The sequence below is a fragment of the Atractosteus spatula genome, chromosome 27 (assembly GCF_055471065.1).
Source record: "Atractosteus spatula isolate fAtrSpa1 chromosome 27, fAtrSpa1.hap1, whole genome shotgun sequence".
Lineage (NCBI taxonomy): Eukaryota > Metazoa > Chordata > Actinopteri > Semionotiformes > Lepisosteidae > Atractosteus > Atractosteus spatula.
In genome coordinates, this window is record NC_142732.1 from 5,510,542 (window position 1) to 5,529,840 (window position 19,299).

Below are 19,299 nucleotides of genomic sequence, written 5' to 3' on the forward strand. Positions count from 1 at the left end.
ACATAACGAAATGTCACAGGAGAGTGAATTTAATTGATTGAAACCACTAGCGGTTTGTTAATTAAAATTAGGTCCCCGTTTAAAATGGGAGCCCACCTTTATAACTGCGGATGTATTTCATTCTTTTAAGACATGGAAAACTATTCAGACCTTTTCTGCCATGTTAATAAAAGGCAATAGCGATTTGATTATTTAATGTATAACTAAAGTAACTTCATCTTTATACGACATTTATTAAAAGAACATAGGAACATTAGCATTTGCTTGGCTTACATTATTATTATTGAAGAGGCTTCAGTTTAGTGTGTATAATCTCATTATGTTAAAATACGTGTATTAATCTGTGTCAAATTGATGTGTGCACTACAGTATGTATAACATGTGACATGGTTATCAAATTGATATTACATTTCAATTCTGTAAGTATATACAATTAAAAAATTAAATGGTGCTGAAAAGTCAAGAGTATTGAAGTTCATTGTGCGGTTGTTCTCGGGTGGAAGACGTTCAGTGTGGCTGGAAACATTTGTGAAGCTGGAAACTGGCTGATCTTAGCAAGAATGAATGTGGCAGAGAGGAGCTTGTTTTCAAAGTGGGACCTCTGAGCTTGTTAACAGTCCTGTTTGTGTTTCCCTAGTTAAAGCCGGGACAGAACAACTGCAAGGACAGCGACAGCGAGAGCGTCAGCGGAGATTCCAAGCGTTCCCTGTGGAGCAGTCCCCGGGAGAGGCTCAGTGACGTAAGTGCAGCGTCTTCCAATCCCAACCTGTGCCCGCAGCTGACCCGGAGAAGATGAAGGATCTCGACCTGGCCGCCGCGCACCAATTCCAAGCACGCTGCTGGCGTGTGGCTCTTTATTTGACAAGGCTGCGCAGTGAAAACTTGCCTTGGGGCCCCGAGTGTGAATTTTGTAATTCTTTTCATTGGGTTGGTCGACGTTTTTGATTTATTCCTGGGTAAAGGCATGCATCCAAAGAGAATCTTTCAGTGTTTCTGTCCATCTAGGATTTATGAAGTCTCATTTCAGCATCGTCTTTGGTTGATTGGAAGTTAGTTTCTCATTTCCCATTTTTGTCACCAGTACTGGACCTCTTTCTTATGTAGTTCAGGTGGGGAGCTGCGTCAGCATGCGTAGGCTGCAAAGGAACAAGTAATAGGTTTATTCCATGCTGAAAAAAAGAAGAAAGAGAACACACCGTTTCGGCCGTGGAGCCTTCTTCAGGTGTCTCTTTCTTATGTGCAGAGGTGTAGCTGGCCAATGGGCAGTAGTTGCAGTGTATGACCTTTGATTTTTAGTGGCTGGAACATGGTGGAGTAATGGCGAGTTTTGATTGAACAAGGCATTAGTGACAGAACGCAGATCGTAACTGGAAAATACTTCTGAGCAGAGCGTGAGAGTTTTTTCAGCCTCATTTTTTTTTGATAGCACAGTTCCTTCGGGCCTGTGCCTTGGACAGTTCGCAGTCCACTTAAAAAGACTAATCCATAGTTGTCGTCAGTTTATTTCAGTCCCAACGCAGTGAGAGTGCTAGTACCCACTCCCAGGGCCCTGCTCTCTAAATCACTGCTGCTCCAGTAATCCACCCATCTTTCTAGGTACGGGACCCCGGGTTAGTACATCCTGGGTGACCCCAGCAGCAAGGATATAATAAGACTCTGCAAATCATGCAGGACTACCTAGAGAAAGTACTGCAAGCATGGAAACTGTAAAAGTTACAAGATTATTGTGTTGATTTTAAAAAATGCTTTAAGCTGCATAATGGGTTCAATGTAATGCTGAGTTTTTGTGAGTTATTGAGTAAATTGAAGCTTTTTATGTAATTATTTGCAGTATTGCATAAGTATGCTTATGGGTATATTTCAGGCAGAACATTAGTGCGTATTACCCTGAATGGTACAAAGTAATTGGGGAGAGATTAGAACCAAGAAAACTCTTTATAAGGAAGGATTTTCTTTCTTGCTTAAAGAGTGTCTTTATTTTGTTGTAACAAATTCTTCCATATTTTTCTAACAAGGCAGAATCTGATCATCTACATCAGACAGTAGTAGTTATTTGGACATGTTTTTAAATCTAAAGTGATCATCAGGACACTTATTGCTACGTACTATTTTGTTTTCTTGTATGAATCCATATCTTTATCTTTATATTCAAGAAAAAAAATGGTGTGGACCATAAAGAATGTATAATTTCTTTCTTCTTATAAGAATTTTTTTTTTGTTTCCAAATCAGGGAGCAGTTTGAAAAACAGACTCTACAAGATTTAGTATATTTTAAAACAGATTTGTACAGGAAGGTTTTTTTTGCCAACTTCTACCTAGTATTCTTATTGTTCATGTTGTATGAAGATGAGTTTACAAATTTCAGGATATCTCAAACAATTCTTAAGACAATATAACGTGTAAGGTTTAACTGGTGCAAATTAATTTATCCTGTCGCTGTGTCACTTGCTTGGTGTTTAAAATTCAGTCAGTATTTTTTTATATTATATTTGTCCAATTTGGTATTGCTGGCTGTTTGAGAATTGGCTCTTGGGCATCAACTCCCCTACTCAGTGGAGAGAGAACGTGGCGTGAGGACATGTTTCCGTGACACCCACCTACAGAAAGAGCTGTCATTAGATATGCTGCAAGCTTCACTATGCCTGCGATGAGTGCTAGTGCCAGTTGTAGGACTGGCACCCCTGTCTCTAAAGTCACTACCAGTGTGCAGGGGCCCTACCAGGTGTAGGAACTGGTGTCTGTCTGAAACACCAGGGGAGTCTGTTTGACTAATTTCACCCTACCCTGTGGTCAATCAGCTAATTGTGTGTCTCCACTGGGGGAATCCTGCTCACAGTCAGCTAATGGCATGACCCAGGCTGGAGCTGGTGAAGTCAGGTCTGTAGAGACCAGCCCGAGCTCTGAGTGAGCTCCTTTATTGTTTAAGCCACCGAGGAGCTCTGATGATTAAAACTGACAAAAAAGCGTTCTGCCCTATGCTGAGAGAAATTAAAAGAAGAAGCTAAAAGACATGTTCACTATGCTGTGTCTACAGAATATTCTTCACTATGGTGTTTTTTAAACATAAGTCTGCAGGACGTCATTGAAATTAATGTATTTTTATCTGCCTTTAATGTCTTGAGAATGATACCATGTCCTTATGTCAGTACTCTGATGGCTGGTTGATGGTGCAGATTAAGCATTTACAGATTAATTACAGAGGCTGATTTGTGTCAATTTTAAATGCTGCTTATAAGTTTAAAAAAAACTGATAAAGTCTCTTTATCAGTCGCAGGTTTAAAGATTTTGTCTGCCTCCTGACATGTGCGGTGTACTGAACTGAAAAAAGACAATGGTCTGCATGAACCCTGACAAGCCGAACTGCCTCCACATTTTGGATTGTGTACAGAGTCTTTAGAGGAGCAATCAAATTTCTCTCCTAATTAAAGCTGTCAGTTGGAAGGCGAGCCAATCGCCGAAAAAACACTGCATAACAAATGAAGCAAAATGATTCTGTGTGTAGCTATAGGACGCTTCACCAGGCGTGAAATTAAATAAGTAATTTGATGTTGACATCAGAAATTGAAATGATACCCACTGCTCTTCATCCCAACAAACCTGCATAGACAGTAACCAAGATAAACATGAAACAATGAATCCCCCAGAATAATGTACAATAGCTGTGTCAAACCAACATAAGTGCCCCAGCTCTGACCCAGAAAATGTAATTTCCTTCACTGCAAAGTACACAAACAGGTATGTTAGGGGCTGTGATTAAAGAAGATTAAAACTGCAGGCCCATGTGATGTCATGTAGTTTTCAACAAGTGTTACTAAGGTTTACATCTTTTGGCATTTAAGGCGCACATTCAAAATAGTGAAGCTTGGGTCACTAGCTCTGTTGAAATGTATCTAAGATAATCCGACCATCATTATGCTTAAAACTGGTTCAGTTTAGATAGGTACAAAGAAGATCATATTCATGTTTTGGAATAATCATTTCACGGGAATTTCCCAGAAATATTAACTGCAGTTTGTAGTATGAAGTAACCTGTAAAAATAGAATCGAATGTCATTGTCTTTCCTGTAGATTTCACGTTTGTAAAAGATAGTTTCCCCAGTATTTGCCTGAATTAATTCAGTTTGGTTATAGGTTCTCAGGAATGAACTTTCCTTTGTTTTCCTTATAGGAATATTTAGAACCTTTTCACTGCAGGAGGTCTTTGGTTGGGCGAGCGGAGAGATCTTATATCTAAAGGCTGTTTTTACACAGTGTTGCAGTAAAGAGTTCAGTGTGATGCTAAAGAGGACTATTAGCAGCCCAACACTGCGCACAATACAACATTGAAGACTGCATTAAAAAAATACTTAACACGTTAGAGATAGGTGTCAGTTTTCAATTTGAAGCGAAATCCTCTGTCCTGGCGGATGGACTGTGACCCCCAGGGTGGCGTGGGCGCCAAACTAGTGAAAATAATTTTCAGCCATTTAAAAAAAGAGCGTGACCCCATTTGCACTGCATGTCTTATAAAATGATGCTTTCTCCTCCATGGACAATGCAGAGAAATCAGAAGCACACTTCCAAGCGAAGGTAACAATCTCTGAATGCTTGGACAGGAAAATAATAGAGTAGCCAGGCCTGATCAGAATCAATTTCAAATTAAAAAAAAAAGAGAGAAACTGGGGAAGATATATGGACAAAAAAAAATCATATCTTTGTGTGAGTGTAGTTGTTTAATGGGCAGGAGAAGTCTAATTTCATTTTGCTGTCCTTTATGTAATCCTCTTTTCATGGGATAAAGAGAATTGTTTGTGGTAACAGGGAGCATGCTACTATACTATATACTATATAAGGCAGATCACTATACAACACTCAGTCCAGTCAGGTGAAAAAGTATTTATCCAGTATTGTAGCACTTTACAAGGCCCCGCCTTGTGTGGATGAGATGACCCTTTCCCCTGCTACACGATGGCAGGGAAGGTTGTCAAGATGTACAATAGGTCTGTGCACTCGTAGGACACAGTAATGAGCAATCCTGGCCATTTGTTAGACATGAACAGAGTGCTAATGATGTTTTCTAAATGTTTCCCTTCCATCCTTGTCCTTTGACACTTCAGAACTACAACAGGCAAGCCCTTATCATCCCCTTTCCTCCTGTGACTGAGAGGGGAGCAGGGAGCGCCAAAACTTATCCCAACCTTTCCATCTCCCTTAAGAGTTTTTTTTTCCAGCCCGCTAATTAAGTTTACAAATTGCCTCATTTTTCTTTGCCAACCTGCTCCGGATCTTTGGAAGCGGAATAAATTGGCAGTCGTGCTGTATGGATAAAAGTCAGAAGTGTCCTTTTCAAGAGTGTTTGAAGGTGGTGCTCTCTTCTCCCTCACATGCCCCTCTGTAAGCACCAAAACGCAGGTGGCAGGAGACCTGGGCACTGAATGTCAGCGAGCTGGGGAAGCTGGAATGAATCAGCTGTGTTTAGTCCCTTCAGCAGGGTAAAATGCCATCATTATCCAGCTGCCTATCAAATAAATTGGCAATTATAGGCTTGAAATTCAGTAAATAGCACGTTACCTTCCTAGAGTTGATGAGAGACACACTAACCGCCCAAGAGCGTTTGGTGTCAGAGCCGCCCGTCAGCATCAGGCTAGTGATGAAAAACATGAAGAGAGCTGATAATGAACACGCCAAGATGGAAAAATAATAAATATGATCACTAATTTCCCACCATCTCCCTTGTGTTCTCTTACAGAGCTCCGCTTCTTCCAGCTTGGGTACAGGCTACTTTGTAAGTATGCTAAACATGCAGCAGCCTATTAGTCACAGAAAACAAAGCACATTGCTAACTGCATTCCCAGGGGATTTTGATAGATGTGTCATGCGTGCTTCCGTAGGAAGTGTGGTATGGGGAATAAGATCACCCACAGCAAAATGCAAAGGAATCATTTATTTAATTGGGAATCACAATTGTTGTGAAAATGCTGTTTTAGTTCCATGTACTGTGTGTTTGCAAGCTTGAGCTGACAAATTATCCAAGAATATACAAATGTAGAAAATATTATATATAGGTATTATATTGCACCCAAGGTGGGAGAGGTACCTACTGTACCATAGATGAGAAAAGACATTCATGGTCTGTCAGAATACTTACATAACAGTCTAGCTCACATTATGAGACTTGGAAGTGAAATGTTGCACTGCATTGTTACATTATGAAGGTGAGCTGCCATAAAACATTGGAGCAGAAGCATATTTGAAAGCAGTAAAAATAGCACAATCTTTCATTTCTTTATTCCTTACATTGAGAAGGCATTCAGGAAATGAAGGAGTGAAAAAAAGCTGTTCTCCTTCAGGGCCACTTCAATAAATAGTCTTGTTGTAACTGGAAAACTTTTCACATTCAGTAAGACCAAGGCAGAAACATTCCGGGAATTCGGTTATGGCCTATAATTGAAGTACCCACCTTGTCTTGTTTCATTATAGCTTTGACCTCAGCACAGTTATCTGTGGGTTGTAATTACCACTTCACTGTGTGCATGAAATTTGTTCTACATGTTGTAAAGCAATTTGAGTTCTCGATTACTGCCATTAAAGCAGTTTCATACTGTATGTAATATTATTTTCGTGTTTAAGAGCATCATTTGATTAAGTTGCAGCTAAAAGATTAAATTACCGATGTTTATTCTTTGTAAGGACAAATCGCCAAATGTATATCATTTTTATCCACTTAAAAGTTCCCAACCGAATTTGTTAGAAAAATGTTGAACAGTGAGTAGTGTTCAAGGTTTTGTTTTTTTGAAGACCGTAGTGCATACAGTATTATATTCCCACAGTTGGATAAAATGCATGAGTTTTGTTTTAAAAGTATCCTAGAATTGAAATAATTGATGTAATAATAAGGTCAGTGTTCCCTGCAAGTGGAGTTATTCTGGTCAATTTGCCCTGATACACTATGTAAGACGTAATTGCTCTTATCAATAACCTAGTTTCCTTTCTTCACAATTTGAATTTTTCCTTGTTAGCGAGTAGCAAACGAATATAAAATGAAGAAAGTTACACCTATAATTAGCTCATTATCACTGTTTCAGTTTTGAAGAAAAAAAAACACAAGTTCCTTTTTATTTAATAAGCCAGTTCCAAGTTTCTGCTGGCATGTACGCAAATATCAATTCCAAATGAGTAAAGTCTTGATTTCCTCACTGATTAATGATAACAGTTTTAATTGCCAGTGCATCCCTTTGACCCTTTGTGATTCCTTTGCTCCAGTTTTGTATATAGCTCTCTTGTCAAACTTATTTCGCATTTTCATGTGATTTCCCAAATGTCATCAGCTGCAATTCCTGGTGAATGACCAATATCTATTACACTTTACAATGATCTTTGGAACCTGTCCCAATTCTGTTTCCATTTCAAATCAAAACTAATACTGCAGTTTGCAACATACATGCAGGAATAATGCTAGATTGCATGTAATAAGATACGTTAAGGAGATATGCTAAAGAAAACTGATGCATCTTTTGAAAATAATTCCACTGTTTGATGTATGAAATACACTTTTGAAATTCTAGCTCTTGAGGTCTGATGAAGGACTATATTACACTGGTTGTTAGAGATTTTTTTAGGATCTCATCAATTATATAGCTCCTCACTGCTAATGCCAGAGGACAAAATGCTCAAAGTTTAAAATACAATAAATTGAATTAGTTCATTGAGCCAAAGCTCTGTTCTCATATAATTGGGCAGAGAGCGCGGCCTGCCTCACTAAATTCGAAGACATTTACCTCCCACTGCTTTTCAATTCAAACCTTTGATGAACATATTCCCACTTCTTCTTTAAAGTGGACATCCAGCTGTCTTCCCCGACTAAACTGAGGTGTCAAAAACAGATCCTGACAATTTGTGACACAGCGGTCTAGCTGAATTACTGCTTGTCAGTGTCATCCTGTCATTTCCTGACGCGTAAGTGTCCATCAGAGAGACATTGCTGCCCCTGTGGAACATTTTCGAAGGCACCAGAGAACACTTTGGTAAAAGTTTTAATATGCTTCTGGATGGATCTAATAATAAAAATGTAATATTGTTTTCAAAACCGTAACATAATGGTCCACAGAGGTCTCTAAGCCCCTTCCATATTTAAAAGGACGGCAGGATTCTGATTCAATATTTCATTTGTCTCCCATTGATTCAGAATTTAATTATCTCTTTATATCATAAAAGACATAACAGAAGCTGCTGTTCCCATTGTATGTGTTGCATCTTTTAGCTGCTGCCTCTTCATTGTTTTTCTCTGTATCACATAAGGGGTGAAAAAGAAATACTATTGTTTTGTCTTCATGGTTTTGTACAGTATCTGAAATAAATATTTAGCCTGTAGATTGCTTCTAGGATTTCAGGATGGAGTTGCTTGAGAAAGTTTCTGAACTGGAGGAAATCCTGTAGCTCATTTTGTTTGTTGCTAGTTTGGTCCACTGATGTTGCACTTTTGAAGCGTCTTTATAAAACATGTTCCACAGCATGGCTACGTTACTTTAATTTTCACGCACCAAAAGATCTACGCAGTAAAGAAGCATCTCTTATTCTCAGAACCAGGTCTGCCACATTTAATTGTCTGTCTTGACCTGTTTCCGGTTTGTCTATGTTGTGGTTGGAGTGGTTGGTCTGGTTGTCTTTTCTTCTCTCCTCTTCGTGATTTTTACGGGATCTCTTCTGCGAAAGGAATCCTACCTAATTTTTGCACTCCTTGTCCCGCAACGCCACCACATTGATAGTTGAATAACTTGAATATTTGGAATGCGGTTCATCTTAAGGAATCAAATATTGCTCCACGTTTGGTTGCTGCAGCAAGGACGGCATGTGGTTGCCGTGGCAACCGGAGAGCATGTAGGAACTAGTTATTTGGAAGCCGACAGATTCGTTCTTCACAGTGGGCAGACAGCACTACCCGATGGGAATGACATCTTCCCCTCACACACCTCACACGTACTCCCCCACCAAAAAAAAAGAAATACCATCCTAGCAGGAGCATGTCCTTCAACTACAATGCCTTCACAGGGATGCACTTAGTCCCAGGCTGTGTACCAGACAAAATGCAATCCTGCTCTCCAGGAGCTCATCACTGACTCAGTGTTACAAGGATGATTACCCACAACCTCTGGCTGAGTATCATTTCTTCTTCGTGCCCAACAAATCCTCATGGCCAGTTTTTTTTAACTTGAACTCTGAAAAGATTCGACGCTTCATTCCTTGTCTTTCAGTAAAACAGTAATATTTAGTGCTGTAATATATAGTAAACCTAAAGAATGTTATTTCTAAAATGCAAAAAGTCGATATAAGGTATCCCTTTCATTGACAATCTTAAATCTGTGTATCTCTAAATGATACACATCTAAATGAAGTATCTCTGAATGTATCTCTAAATGAAGTGTAAAAGGTTGATAACCCTAGTGACCTTTGTTTTGAGTTTGTGGTTACAGTTATTTTACAGCCCTTCCTGCTCAGTAGTCACTGTAATGACTAATGTACTGCGCAGTAGACATTTCACCACAGAAATGTTTCAATGTAATCTGCCTGCAGAGCTCACAAGTACAGTAAGTAGTATTTGTCAGCAAAATCGTCTCAAAATCAAGAGTAATATTTCTGTTGGATTCAAAGAGATGTATTCACAAGGCTGCTCATTTGCAGTGTCTTAGTGCTGCTTCACCTCACTGCAAGTTTTTGTTGCTTCATTCTGAATCGCATTGCGCATACCTGGAAATTGTGTATTTTGTGTTGGGAAATCAGATTTTACACCTTACTGTCCGTATTTTACTTTCATTGTGGTTTGAAATGCACTCATTAATGCCGATTCTTTGTAACCTCGAAATCTAAAAATAGCTTTACAGTTCCCCTTCGCAGACAGGGCAGGGCTACACCCTGGATGGGATGCCAGTCCATTGCAGGGTACATACATATAAGGGGGCAATTTAGAGATGCCAATTCGACAGCTTGGGCAGCATGTCATTGGACTGTGGGAAGTAACTAGAGTACACAGAGAAAACCCATGCGAACACAGGAAGAGCATGCAAACTCCACACAGACAGAGCCAAGTTTGAATTCAGGGCCCCGATTCTCTGAAGCAAAAGCCATATAAATGGCATAAATAAAAGGACAAAATGAGCATCTTTCACCAGTCTTAACTCAATTGTTTTTATCATTTTTATCAATACTAAGTGAATGAATTAAATCCGCCAGTGATATCTGATTCTACAAATAGTTTTGTGAACATGTGCAAAATTGCAAACTGTAAGGTTTCATATAATGTTTATTTTTTGTGGAAGTCTTGAAAAGGTTTCCGTTTTATCTTAAAACAGAATACAGGAAGTTTGCTTTCTCTTTTGAAAGGACATGTACTTATTTAAAGCATGTGCATCTGACAGGATTATTGTGTTAGGCTTAGATGTCACATCACTTATATTTCAGAGCTCAGTGCAATTTTTCTAAACCGCGAGGCAACATCCAAAAAACATGGCTCGGAATTAGAGTTTCAGAAGATTATTATATAGACTTTATTTCCCTCAGGTCATGAGCTTTAGTCAAATTTGGAAGGAGAATAAAATTGCCAACAGTGAAAAGCAGACAGAAAGGTATGAGTTCATGAGCAGAGAAATAACATTTTCATTTGTTCTTTCCCCATGGGAAAAATTCAGCATTCCGGTAAATGGAGACAGTTATAAGAAATGAATTTTTGTCAGTGGGGATGTGGTTTTAAGGCTCACTTATCCATTGGCAATCTAGATTTCAAACCCCAGGAATCAGAGAAATTGCTACAGAATTTAGTCTTTATGACATACAAGTATTTTGTCTGCAGTATTTCTCAAGGATTGTGTCAGCTCAGTTTACCGCATTTGTTTTTTTCACTGAATGTTATGTTTACAGTGTTTTTAATGTATTTACATTGTAATCTGTATTACATGTTATATATTCATTACAATGCCAATCTTCTGGGATTTAGCACTTTTTCTGTACTTAACCAGTACCAATAATAAGAGTACTTTTCTCTTTGTGTCGGGTATTATTTTCAGTTTATGCCTCACTGAAGTCATTGCATGTGTCAATGGGATAAAATATGAAGTCTTTACATATGATACAGTACTGTATCTCTTTCTCCTCGTCTCCTGTCCTCACTCCCTCTCCAGCTCCATTTCCCTGCCCTTCCTCTCCTTCTATAAATTACAGCGCTGAAGTAAGAGAGCGGTTAAGCTACTAAAATGAAAACATCAGTTTTGCTTGCATGTTCATGTATTCAGACCTCGTTTAGCTTTCATTTATTTATTTTCCTGAAATGAAGATTAGAGGAATTCCCGGCTAAGTCAGGATGTCTGATTTTAGCTTTTTTCCCCAAAACTAAGCTCTGGAATCCCAAATAAGAGACAAAAGTTATTTATTGAAACTGATTAATTAGGAGTGTAAAGGTCATCGTTATCTGGTAAAACTTCAAAATTTATCACAAACATTTCATGATTACCAATGAGGGAGTGTTCCTGTGCATGAACATCTAAAACTATTTAAAAAATAATTTTGCCTTACGTTTCATAAGAAATAATTTAAAATATGCCAAATATCAATGTTTTGCCAGCATTCTTAAAATTAAAACAGCATTTAAAACAGTTCAGTTTTAAATAAGGTTTTAAAATCCAAAGATCCAAAGTTCATTATTCTTTATGTTGTTATTATATTATGAAACCTCATTTTAATTTATTCTGTAAGCAGTAAAACTCTGATAGATGCAGAGATGTAAGCTGTATATGAAGCATATATGGTATTTTAGGTATATGTTTTCATCAAACTAAGTATAACCATAAATATGCCCTCAGACTCTGGCATTTATAGTGTTAGTACTAAAAAAAAACCCTAAAAAACATGAAATGAATTGAATTTTCTCAGTTTAGGGATTTATTTGTTTGTGTAAAACCGGCTTTATCTTATCCTCTTGCACACAGAGGTCTCATCTACTTGTATTCCTCATTTGCTGATTATTGATATTGCCCCAGAAATTGAATAAGTATATGCAATAAGAGGATTAATGCTTCCAAAGAAGCACATAACCCATTTATTCATCGTTGATGAGATGCACTGAGCCTTTTATGGTCTTGACTTGATTTACATAGACAAATCCTATCTTTAGGTTTATAACTTGTAAATAAAAGAGGAACAGAGATTAATCTAGTGTAATCCATATAATGTAAAGACAGCATCTGAGTGGGCTTTGCTGGACTTGGGCTCATCAGAGCACTTGGCAGTGTTGTTTTTTACCCGTGTGAGTGATAACATTGCAAAAATGTCAAACTTATGTAGTCACATTGCTCCCCCTTGACAAGTAGCTTGTGTAATGTGGCTCAAGAAAATTCCACTTTAACTCTCCTGATCTCTGTTACTAGCCTCCATGACTTGTTAGTCCCCTGTCCCTCTTTCTGTACTGATAACTGTTTGGCAGGTTTTGTTGAATTACGGTTGTACAGTGTTTGACCTCCTCACCTCCAGTCTCATTAAGACTGGGCAAGGAGGGGGTTCTGGGCTGATTCCAGAAATAAAGGGACTGAATGTTTGATTTTGTTTCTTTTCTTTCTTTCCAAGTTCTTTTACAGCAGCAGTTAAAATAGCTCCAGCCTTCTGTCTGTTTAATATGCCCAAGCAGGAGAAGTGCACAGCCAGGGTTGTGCGTTCCAAATTTGGGCCTTGCTGTACCTGATGGACGGTTCAACTGGGCACGGCACTGTTAGAGATTTGTGAGGATTAACCTCTTGGTGGCCTCTAGTGAGGGGATAAGGCAGGCCAGGAAGAGAGGAATTAGCCAGGCTAAGGAGAACATCTAATTCAAAGCCTGAGCCAATTACTGTCTTATTTCTTACTCAGATCAATGTGTTAAGGCAACTAGACATGCTCCAAGCAAAGCAGAGTTGATAAATTCTCCAAGAAGCAAACTTCCTGGGCAGGAGGGCTCTTTACAATGGGACGTGAAATGTGGTATGTGTAATAATTGTAAGCTTCTTTTAGGATGAGACTAGATATGAGCTTTGATTGTTCTAGGCCCTAATAGAATACATTCAGTTATGCACTTCCAATCTCAAGTACTGTGCCAAGGTTATGGATACAGTAGTTAATTATAGTTATAATTTTAAATGTGATTAATTAATGCTGTTGGTATAAGTGGCTAAAAAGGTACTACAACGACAAAGGACTTTAATTGGTGCAAAACATAATGCATGCAATGCCACTCCTAAACACCTGCAGAGTAGGTCTGAGTATAACCCTTCGTGGTTAATTTAGTTCATTGTTAATTTTCTTGTCAATTAGGAGAAAAGCAAATGTTTGACACTTTTAGATGTAATTAGAAAGAATAATTAACCTTAATGTGTACCCCTCAAACAGCAGACAGTAAAAAAAAGTAAATTATGAGACTGATGTAGAGTGTGTTTCTGAATGAGTTATGGGTTAAAGGTGTGCTACACATAAATGGAACATGTTATTACATTTCTAGAACAGTGTCATTTTAAGGTGTTATTTAAATGGATGAAATATTGTCTTATAATACAAAATGTGTATAATTATTGACTTTGTAACTTCAATATTTTATTTTTACAGGAATTGATCAATTCTAAATGAGAAATATTTTAGGTTATGCGCACAAATGTTAAGTTATTCTGGTTAATATTTTGGCTGTGGGTTGTGAGTTCTCTGTAGTTAACCTCACTAAATTTTAATAAAGAGAGACCAACAAACGAATGTATTAATGGGCCTAACAGATGATTGTTTACATTATTATTTTTCTTCCGCCTTTATTTTCAAATGCCTTTGAAACTCCACATTTGAGATTTGGTGGGCTATTTAGTGCCACGTCTTTGATAGCAACTCCAATCTATGACAAGTTAATTGGGTACATATTTTGGCTGCCATCTTGGATTTGTCAAGTAATGACTTCACCCAGTCCATGAAGTTGAGTGAACTGAAATACGGTATACAAAAAGTAGGTTGTCAGTGTTGTTCATAGCAAGTTACTGTCTTAAAAATAATGGCTATGCTGAGCTGATTAAATCAAATGCATAATTTGTGTATAAAATTAAATTTTCTTTGAATGGTTAAGTGTGCCAGATTCATGATACTTCCTGTAGTCCAAGATCTCACATGGATCTAAAGTGTGGAAAGTGACATGTGGAAATGAAGTTCATCAGTCACATGGGTTGGTCATATGGGATGGTTTTCACAAGTTTTAAAACTCATCATCTTTGAACCCTATAAAAGTACAGATATGAAACTTGCTGTTCAGGGCTACCTCATATTGAAGACTTAGATTTTCAAGACAGTTGGATTTGTCAAACTGTTTGGGCTGCATTTTGGATTTGTGTGTCAAGTCTTCTTTTGTATGCTTTGGAAGTTGATATACGTGGACATGGTTTCCCTCTAAATATTATTTCAAGCAATTTGCTAAGTTAAAAAAACATGCCCACTTTAAGGCAATCAAATTTCAGGTTTACTTAATGGAGTATCTTTGCTTATGTTACAACATGTATCTATAATAGAGTCACAGAGAAATAGTGGCCTATGGGAATTATCATTCAAACTGAATAAAACTGATTGGTGTATGGCTGCCTAATCATGTGACCGCATGTGACCTGTCAATGAACACTTAGCTTGTCACTCCGTAATGAATTTTAATAGTATTGTGGTCTCTGTTGAGCACAAGTACGAACCTTTATGTGGTCTAGCAAAAGAATGAACTTGCCCCTGACCTCTGACCTTTCCTAAAGGCCATAGGCTTTTGACAGCTTACAGAGCACAGAAGGGGCCGTTGTTATAATGGAACATATATAGGAAAACGTATGTGCTCCTTCAAAAATATCCTTATTAGTGTCCTTTGGCTTCTCTTTAAAGGTCAAATGCAAATCTGGGTGTAAGTCATTAGAGGGTGAAGATAGGTTTATGGTTATTTTGGAACACACAGAGGAACCCGTACATGCTCTACTAAAAACCTTGCCTGTGAAGAGGAATATACCAGCTTGTTCACCAATTAAATGTAGCTATATTGTTATTATTGCTCTTGCGATAGCACTATTACATTACTTTGTATTACAATACACCCTGGACAGGACACCTGTCCATCGCAGGGCACACACAGAGACTAATGTGCTATAGGGAAGGCACACACCTACCTACCTACCTACCAGCATGTCTTTGGACTGTAAGAGGAAACCAGAGCACATGGAGGGACCCCAAGTGAACATAGGGACAACATACAAACTCTACACAGATAGCACCCCAGGAATTGAACCCAGGGCTCTTGAAATTTCATAATTCAAAGGAATCTGTCAAAGAAATAATGAAGAAGAAATATTGTCTGTTTACACCTTCAAGCAATTCTGTTACATGCCACATGGTTGGGTTACTGCAGTGTGAATCTATGTTCGACTGCCAAAGAGAAAGAGAGCCCATGGGTTTTCAGACAGAGGCAACGCCGAGAGCACAGCCTGTTGAGAATTCTATGTCTCCTGCTGACCATCTGCCTCTTTAAAGGGAAAGCCGGAGTGTTAGCAGCAATAAAATGTGTTCTCTCGCGTCGCGTAGTCTGTCACGAGCCCGCATGCCGCATGATGGATTTGCCATCCAGTATGGTCTTCCACAGTCAAACGTTCTTAAAGTTCCACGGCTCAAGACTGCACGCAGAGAAGGAGTTTTTTGGCTACATTAAGATCGTCATCCATCCAAGGAGACTTAATGAGTAAGAAGGCAATTGCAGCTCTAGGAAAGGGCTGGCAGTAGGTGGTAGTGAAGGCACAGTGGAGGGAGTTTAACAGGCACTGCTGTGGGGTGAGCACAGTCTCCTCAGTGCTGACTAGATTAGGTTTTAGGGGGCAGAGCGGCAGTCTGTTTGGAAAAATATCACAGCCCATTAGTTAGGAGCAATGAAATGGAGACAACTTCAGGGACTCCATTAAGCACGCTGTGTTTAGGCAGACAGCGTCCCTTGGCGTTGAGTGCTATTCTGGAAGGATTGTGCACAGAGAAATAATTGGACTGGGGAAATCAACTGAGTTTCAGTGGCCCTGATGGGGGTTTCAGACAGAAAATGAGAACACAGTTCTTTTTGTGTGTGTGTATGTGTTAGCATAAAGGCTATTTGAAATACAAGAATAAAAATATCTGGTTTTGATATGTTTTCGGAATTAAGAAATATATTGCTTCTGTATTGACTCCATATTTAAATGACATGGAAATTGAGGGGGTGCATACCCATTAGCTTAAAGGATATTTATAAAATGTATTTGTGTTTTTTTGAAAAATTCATTACATATCTTATGTATGTGTTTTTTTGCTAAAGAGAGTACAGATTAGTCTGAGGCCTATTAGGCTTCATGCTGGGAACCTACTAAAAGTACAATAAATAAACTGTATTTTCTTTGTTTGCTCTTTTATCTAGCAGTTTTTACACAAAAGGGATGCTTAGCATTGCATGAAGGTTTATGAAGAGGTTTTGACAGCAGTTGCCTAAGATAGATGCTTCAGATAAGTCATTTACATCCTCTGAATCCATCAGTGGAATCCTTCCTTCCTGTTTTACCCTTATGAATCAGGGCATATTATTCCCAGCTTTCTTGAAGGTGTAATAGTTCTTTTAAAAGCCTCGTGTTGGATTCCTTTTTTTGTTGTTGAAAAAATACCTGATAGAATTTAACCTTTCACCTTTAAAAATATGCCATTTTATATTATAATATAGAAATATTGTGTATAATTTAAGATTTTTATATTTCATAAACAGGCCTGGCTTTAATACATTATGGAGGAATAATGGGGTTTTAAATGCTAGTTACATTCAATTTTTTTCTGTTGCAGAATTATATGAATAGTAATTCACTTATTATCACAAAATTACAATCTACATGTATTTAGCTAACGCAAATGAGCCTTTAGCGAAGCAGTAAGTAATAAGGTTTACAAATTACTGTGTGAGCTATAGTGCAAGGCCTGATTGGAAAAGGGCTTGTTTGGTTACTGTCTTAACCACTTAGGCCAATCATGAAGTAACAGCAGCTAAGGCTAACAGTGGTAACAGGGAAGTGAGACAGTGCACTCATCAGCCACAGTGCAATTCGGGGTCAAGTCCTTCCCACGGCTGCTTTCTTTCAACCTGCCTGTATATGACAGAAACGTCTCTTAGTTTTTTAAATACAGATAGCTGCACCAATTCCTGTAAACCATGCCATTTGATTCTCAAAACCAAATCTGGGGGCAATGCAGAGGACTAGATTGGCACAATCCTATTGTATCAGAAAAGACCCACTTGCTGGTGGTAATTATTAAAATAGGTAGTGAAACCTTTGCTTAAATAATTGCTAAAAAAGATTTGAACTAGATTTTGTATGGGAAGGTGAAAGGCTCACTATTATTGACACTGAATCAGATGCGGTACAATGAGATCTATTTCTTAGTCTCTGACACACTTTCTGAAAGGGTGCATGGTTTTAGTCTCATGTATAAAAAGAAAATCTACTCTAGAAGGGCCCGATAAAATATTCCGATGATGTTTTTTCAATGGGAATAAGACCGAAATCACATAAACAAGAAATAAGTGAGAAAAAGCAAATGTATATGAATAAATACAGTATTGAATTATAAAACTTCTTGTGATAACTCAAAAGATTTTTTTTTGTTTTTTTAATATTTAATATTGGGTAGTTTTAAAAGCCGACTTCAATTTATTAATTTATTAAGGATATAATTCCTTTTCACTGTAATATGATTTGTGATTATCAGCAGTGAACACTCTAGCCCTATAAATTTTGTTCTAAGATCAGTGTGTATCTCTCTTTATGTCCTTTGATCATAGATGAATTTCAATTAATTTTTCAGATTGTTCTGTTCATATTTCATACTGGCTGTTCAAATGGGATGAGCTTTTGTGGCAGTTGCAGTGCCTTTTGGCTCTAAGTCGCTTTGTACAAATGTATCATCTGCGCAACCTATTATGAAGATTCCAGTGTACAGAAGAAGAAGGGTTTTGCACAGCCTTGGGATGTTGCAGGTAGGCCTGTTTTCACTGGCACTTTTAAACAGCTTCCACTTGACCAAGAACTTATTTTTTAGAACGAGGTTTTCTACGAAGGACGTCACAGGCGGGTTCCGACTTTCTTTTGAATGTGAAAATAATGTCTTCTGGCGGCCGTGGGCTGACATTTCTGGGCTCCCTGGGAAGCTCCGAGACTGACCATAAACGCTATCTAAATTCCAAGCCCCCCCCCCTCCCCTCCATCCCCGTCCCACTCAACCTTGAGCCGCTTAAATAGCCAAAACAGCCTTTGTCAGCTTCTCCGACGCCGGCTACCTGCTAGAAAGCAAAATGAAAAAGGCAGTCACTTGAAACGTCCACGATAAGATCTAATCAGCCATCCCAACGTCCGTTTAGTGCACACTGTAACATTTCAGGCGTCTCTCAACCATGGTCTCACAGGGGGGGTGGCTCATGTCATCCCCTGCATTCTCCCTTTGAACACATCATTTCCCAGCCAACGCTGGATTTATTCCCCAGCTAAACCCGTCTTGACAGGTTTGTTATCTGTTCACCCGGTCGGCAAACCCAGGAGAGTTGGAGCGTAGCTGTTAGGAAAGAAGAAATGGGATGCAGGGCAAGTAAATGTCAAGCGAGCCGCCAAGGATGGATATTATAGCTGCTGGGTACCTGGGAGAGTATCGTCTATCTTCTCTGTCTGTTTTACAGTCAGCGCTTCATGTAAGATGGCAGTCTCCTCTGGACTGTTCAGTATTGATTTACTCTGGAGTTATGTGCAGGTTACAATTAGATTGTTCCCCTAGAACAGCCTAATATACTGTACAGCAAAGGACTAAATGGAAAAGGTGAAGATTCTCTTATTACTCAGGGTTAATACTCAGGGTTTTTTTCTCTAGTTGCTTATCACTAGTGAAAATGCAATTTTCACACCATATCTGAATCCTAAAGTGGACTAGTGTTAGAAGTCTTCAGTTGTCCTTCTAGTTCTTAATTATGTATGCAAGCGCCAGGTTTTTATTTTGTTTAAAAAATCTTATTAAAAAGAAATCTTAAGGTTCAGAGTTAGGTTCCAGTGTACTGCATATATAAGGTATTATTATAATGTTCTGAGTACATACTGTAGGTCCAAAAAGGAGCTGAATAAATAAAACCTAGAATTATTGTTATAGTTTTTAATGAAAGCTTCTGGTGTCGTCTTGTGCCTGGAGTCTGGTTCAAGTGAAAGTGGATGAGAAGAGTTTTTTTATTCTAGAATTTTTTAAAACTTTCTGAAAAACATTTTGGTG

General features: G+C 38.4%; 1 protein-coding gene across 2 annotated transcripts in view; it reads left to right on the forward strand.

The window, feature by feature from the left end:
- Positions 1–19,299, forward strand: part of auts2a (activator of transcription and developmental regulator AUTS2 a) — a 327,281-nt gene that overhangs the window by 125,618 nt on the left and 182,364 nt on the right. Inside the window, exons 3-4 of one of the 2 annotated variants that reach the window (XM_088906828.1) lie at positions 638–739; positions 5,729–5,764. In XM_088906828.1, the coding sequence (XP_088762954.1) occupies positions 638–739; positions 5,729–5,764 (138 nt within the window). The remainder of the gene's footprint in view (positions 1–637; positions 740–5,728; positions 5,765–19,299) is intronic. The other variant, XM_088906830.1, reaches the window with a different exon arrangement.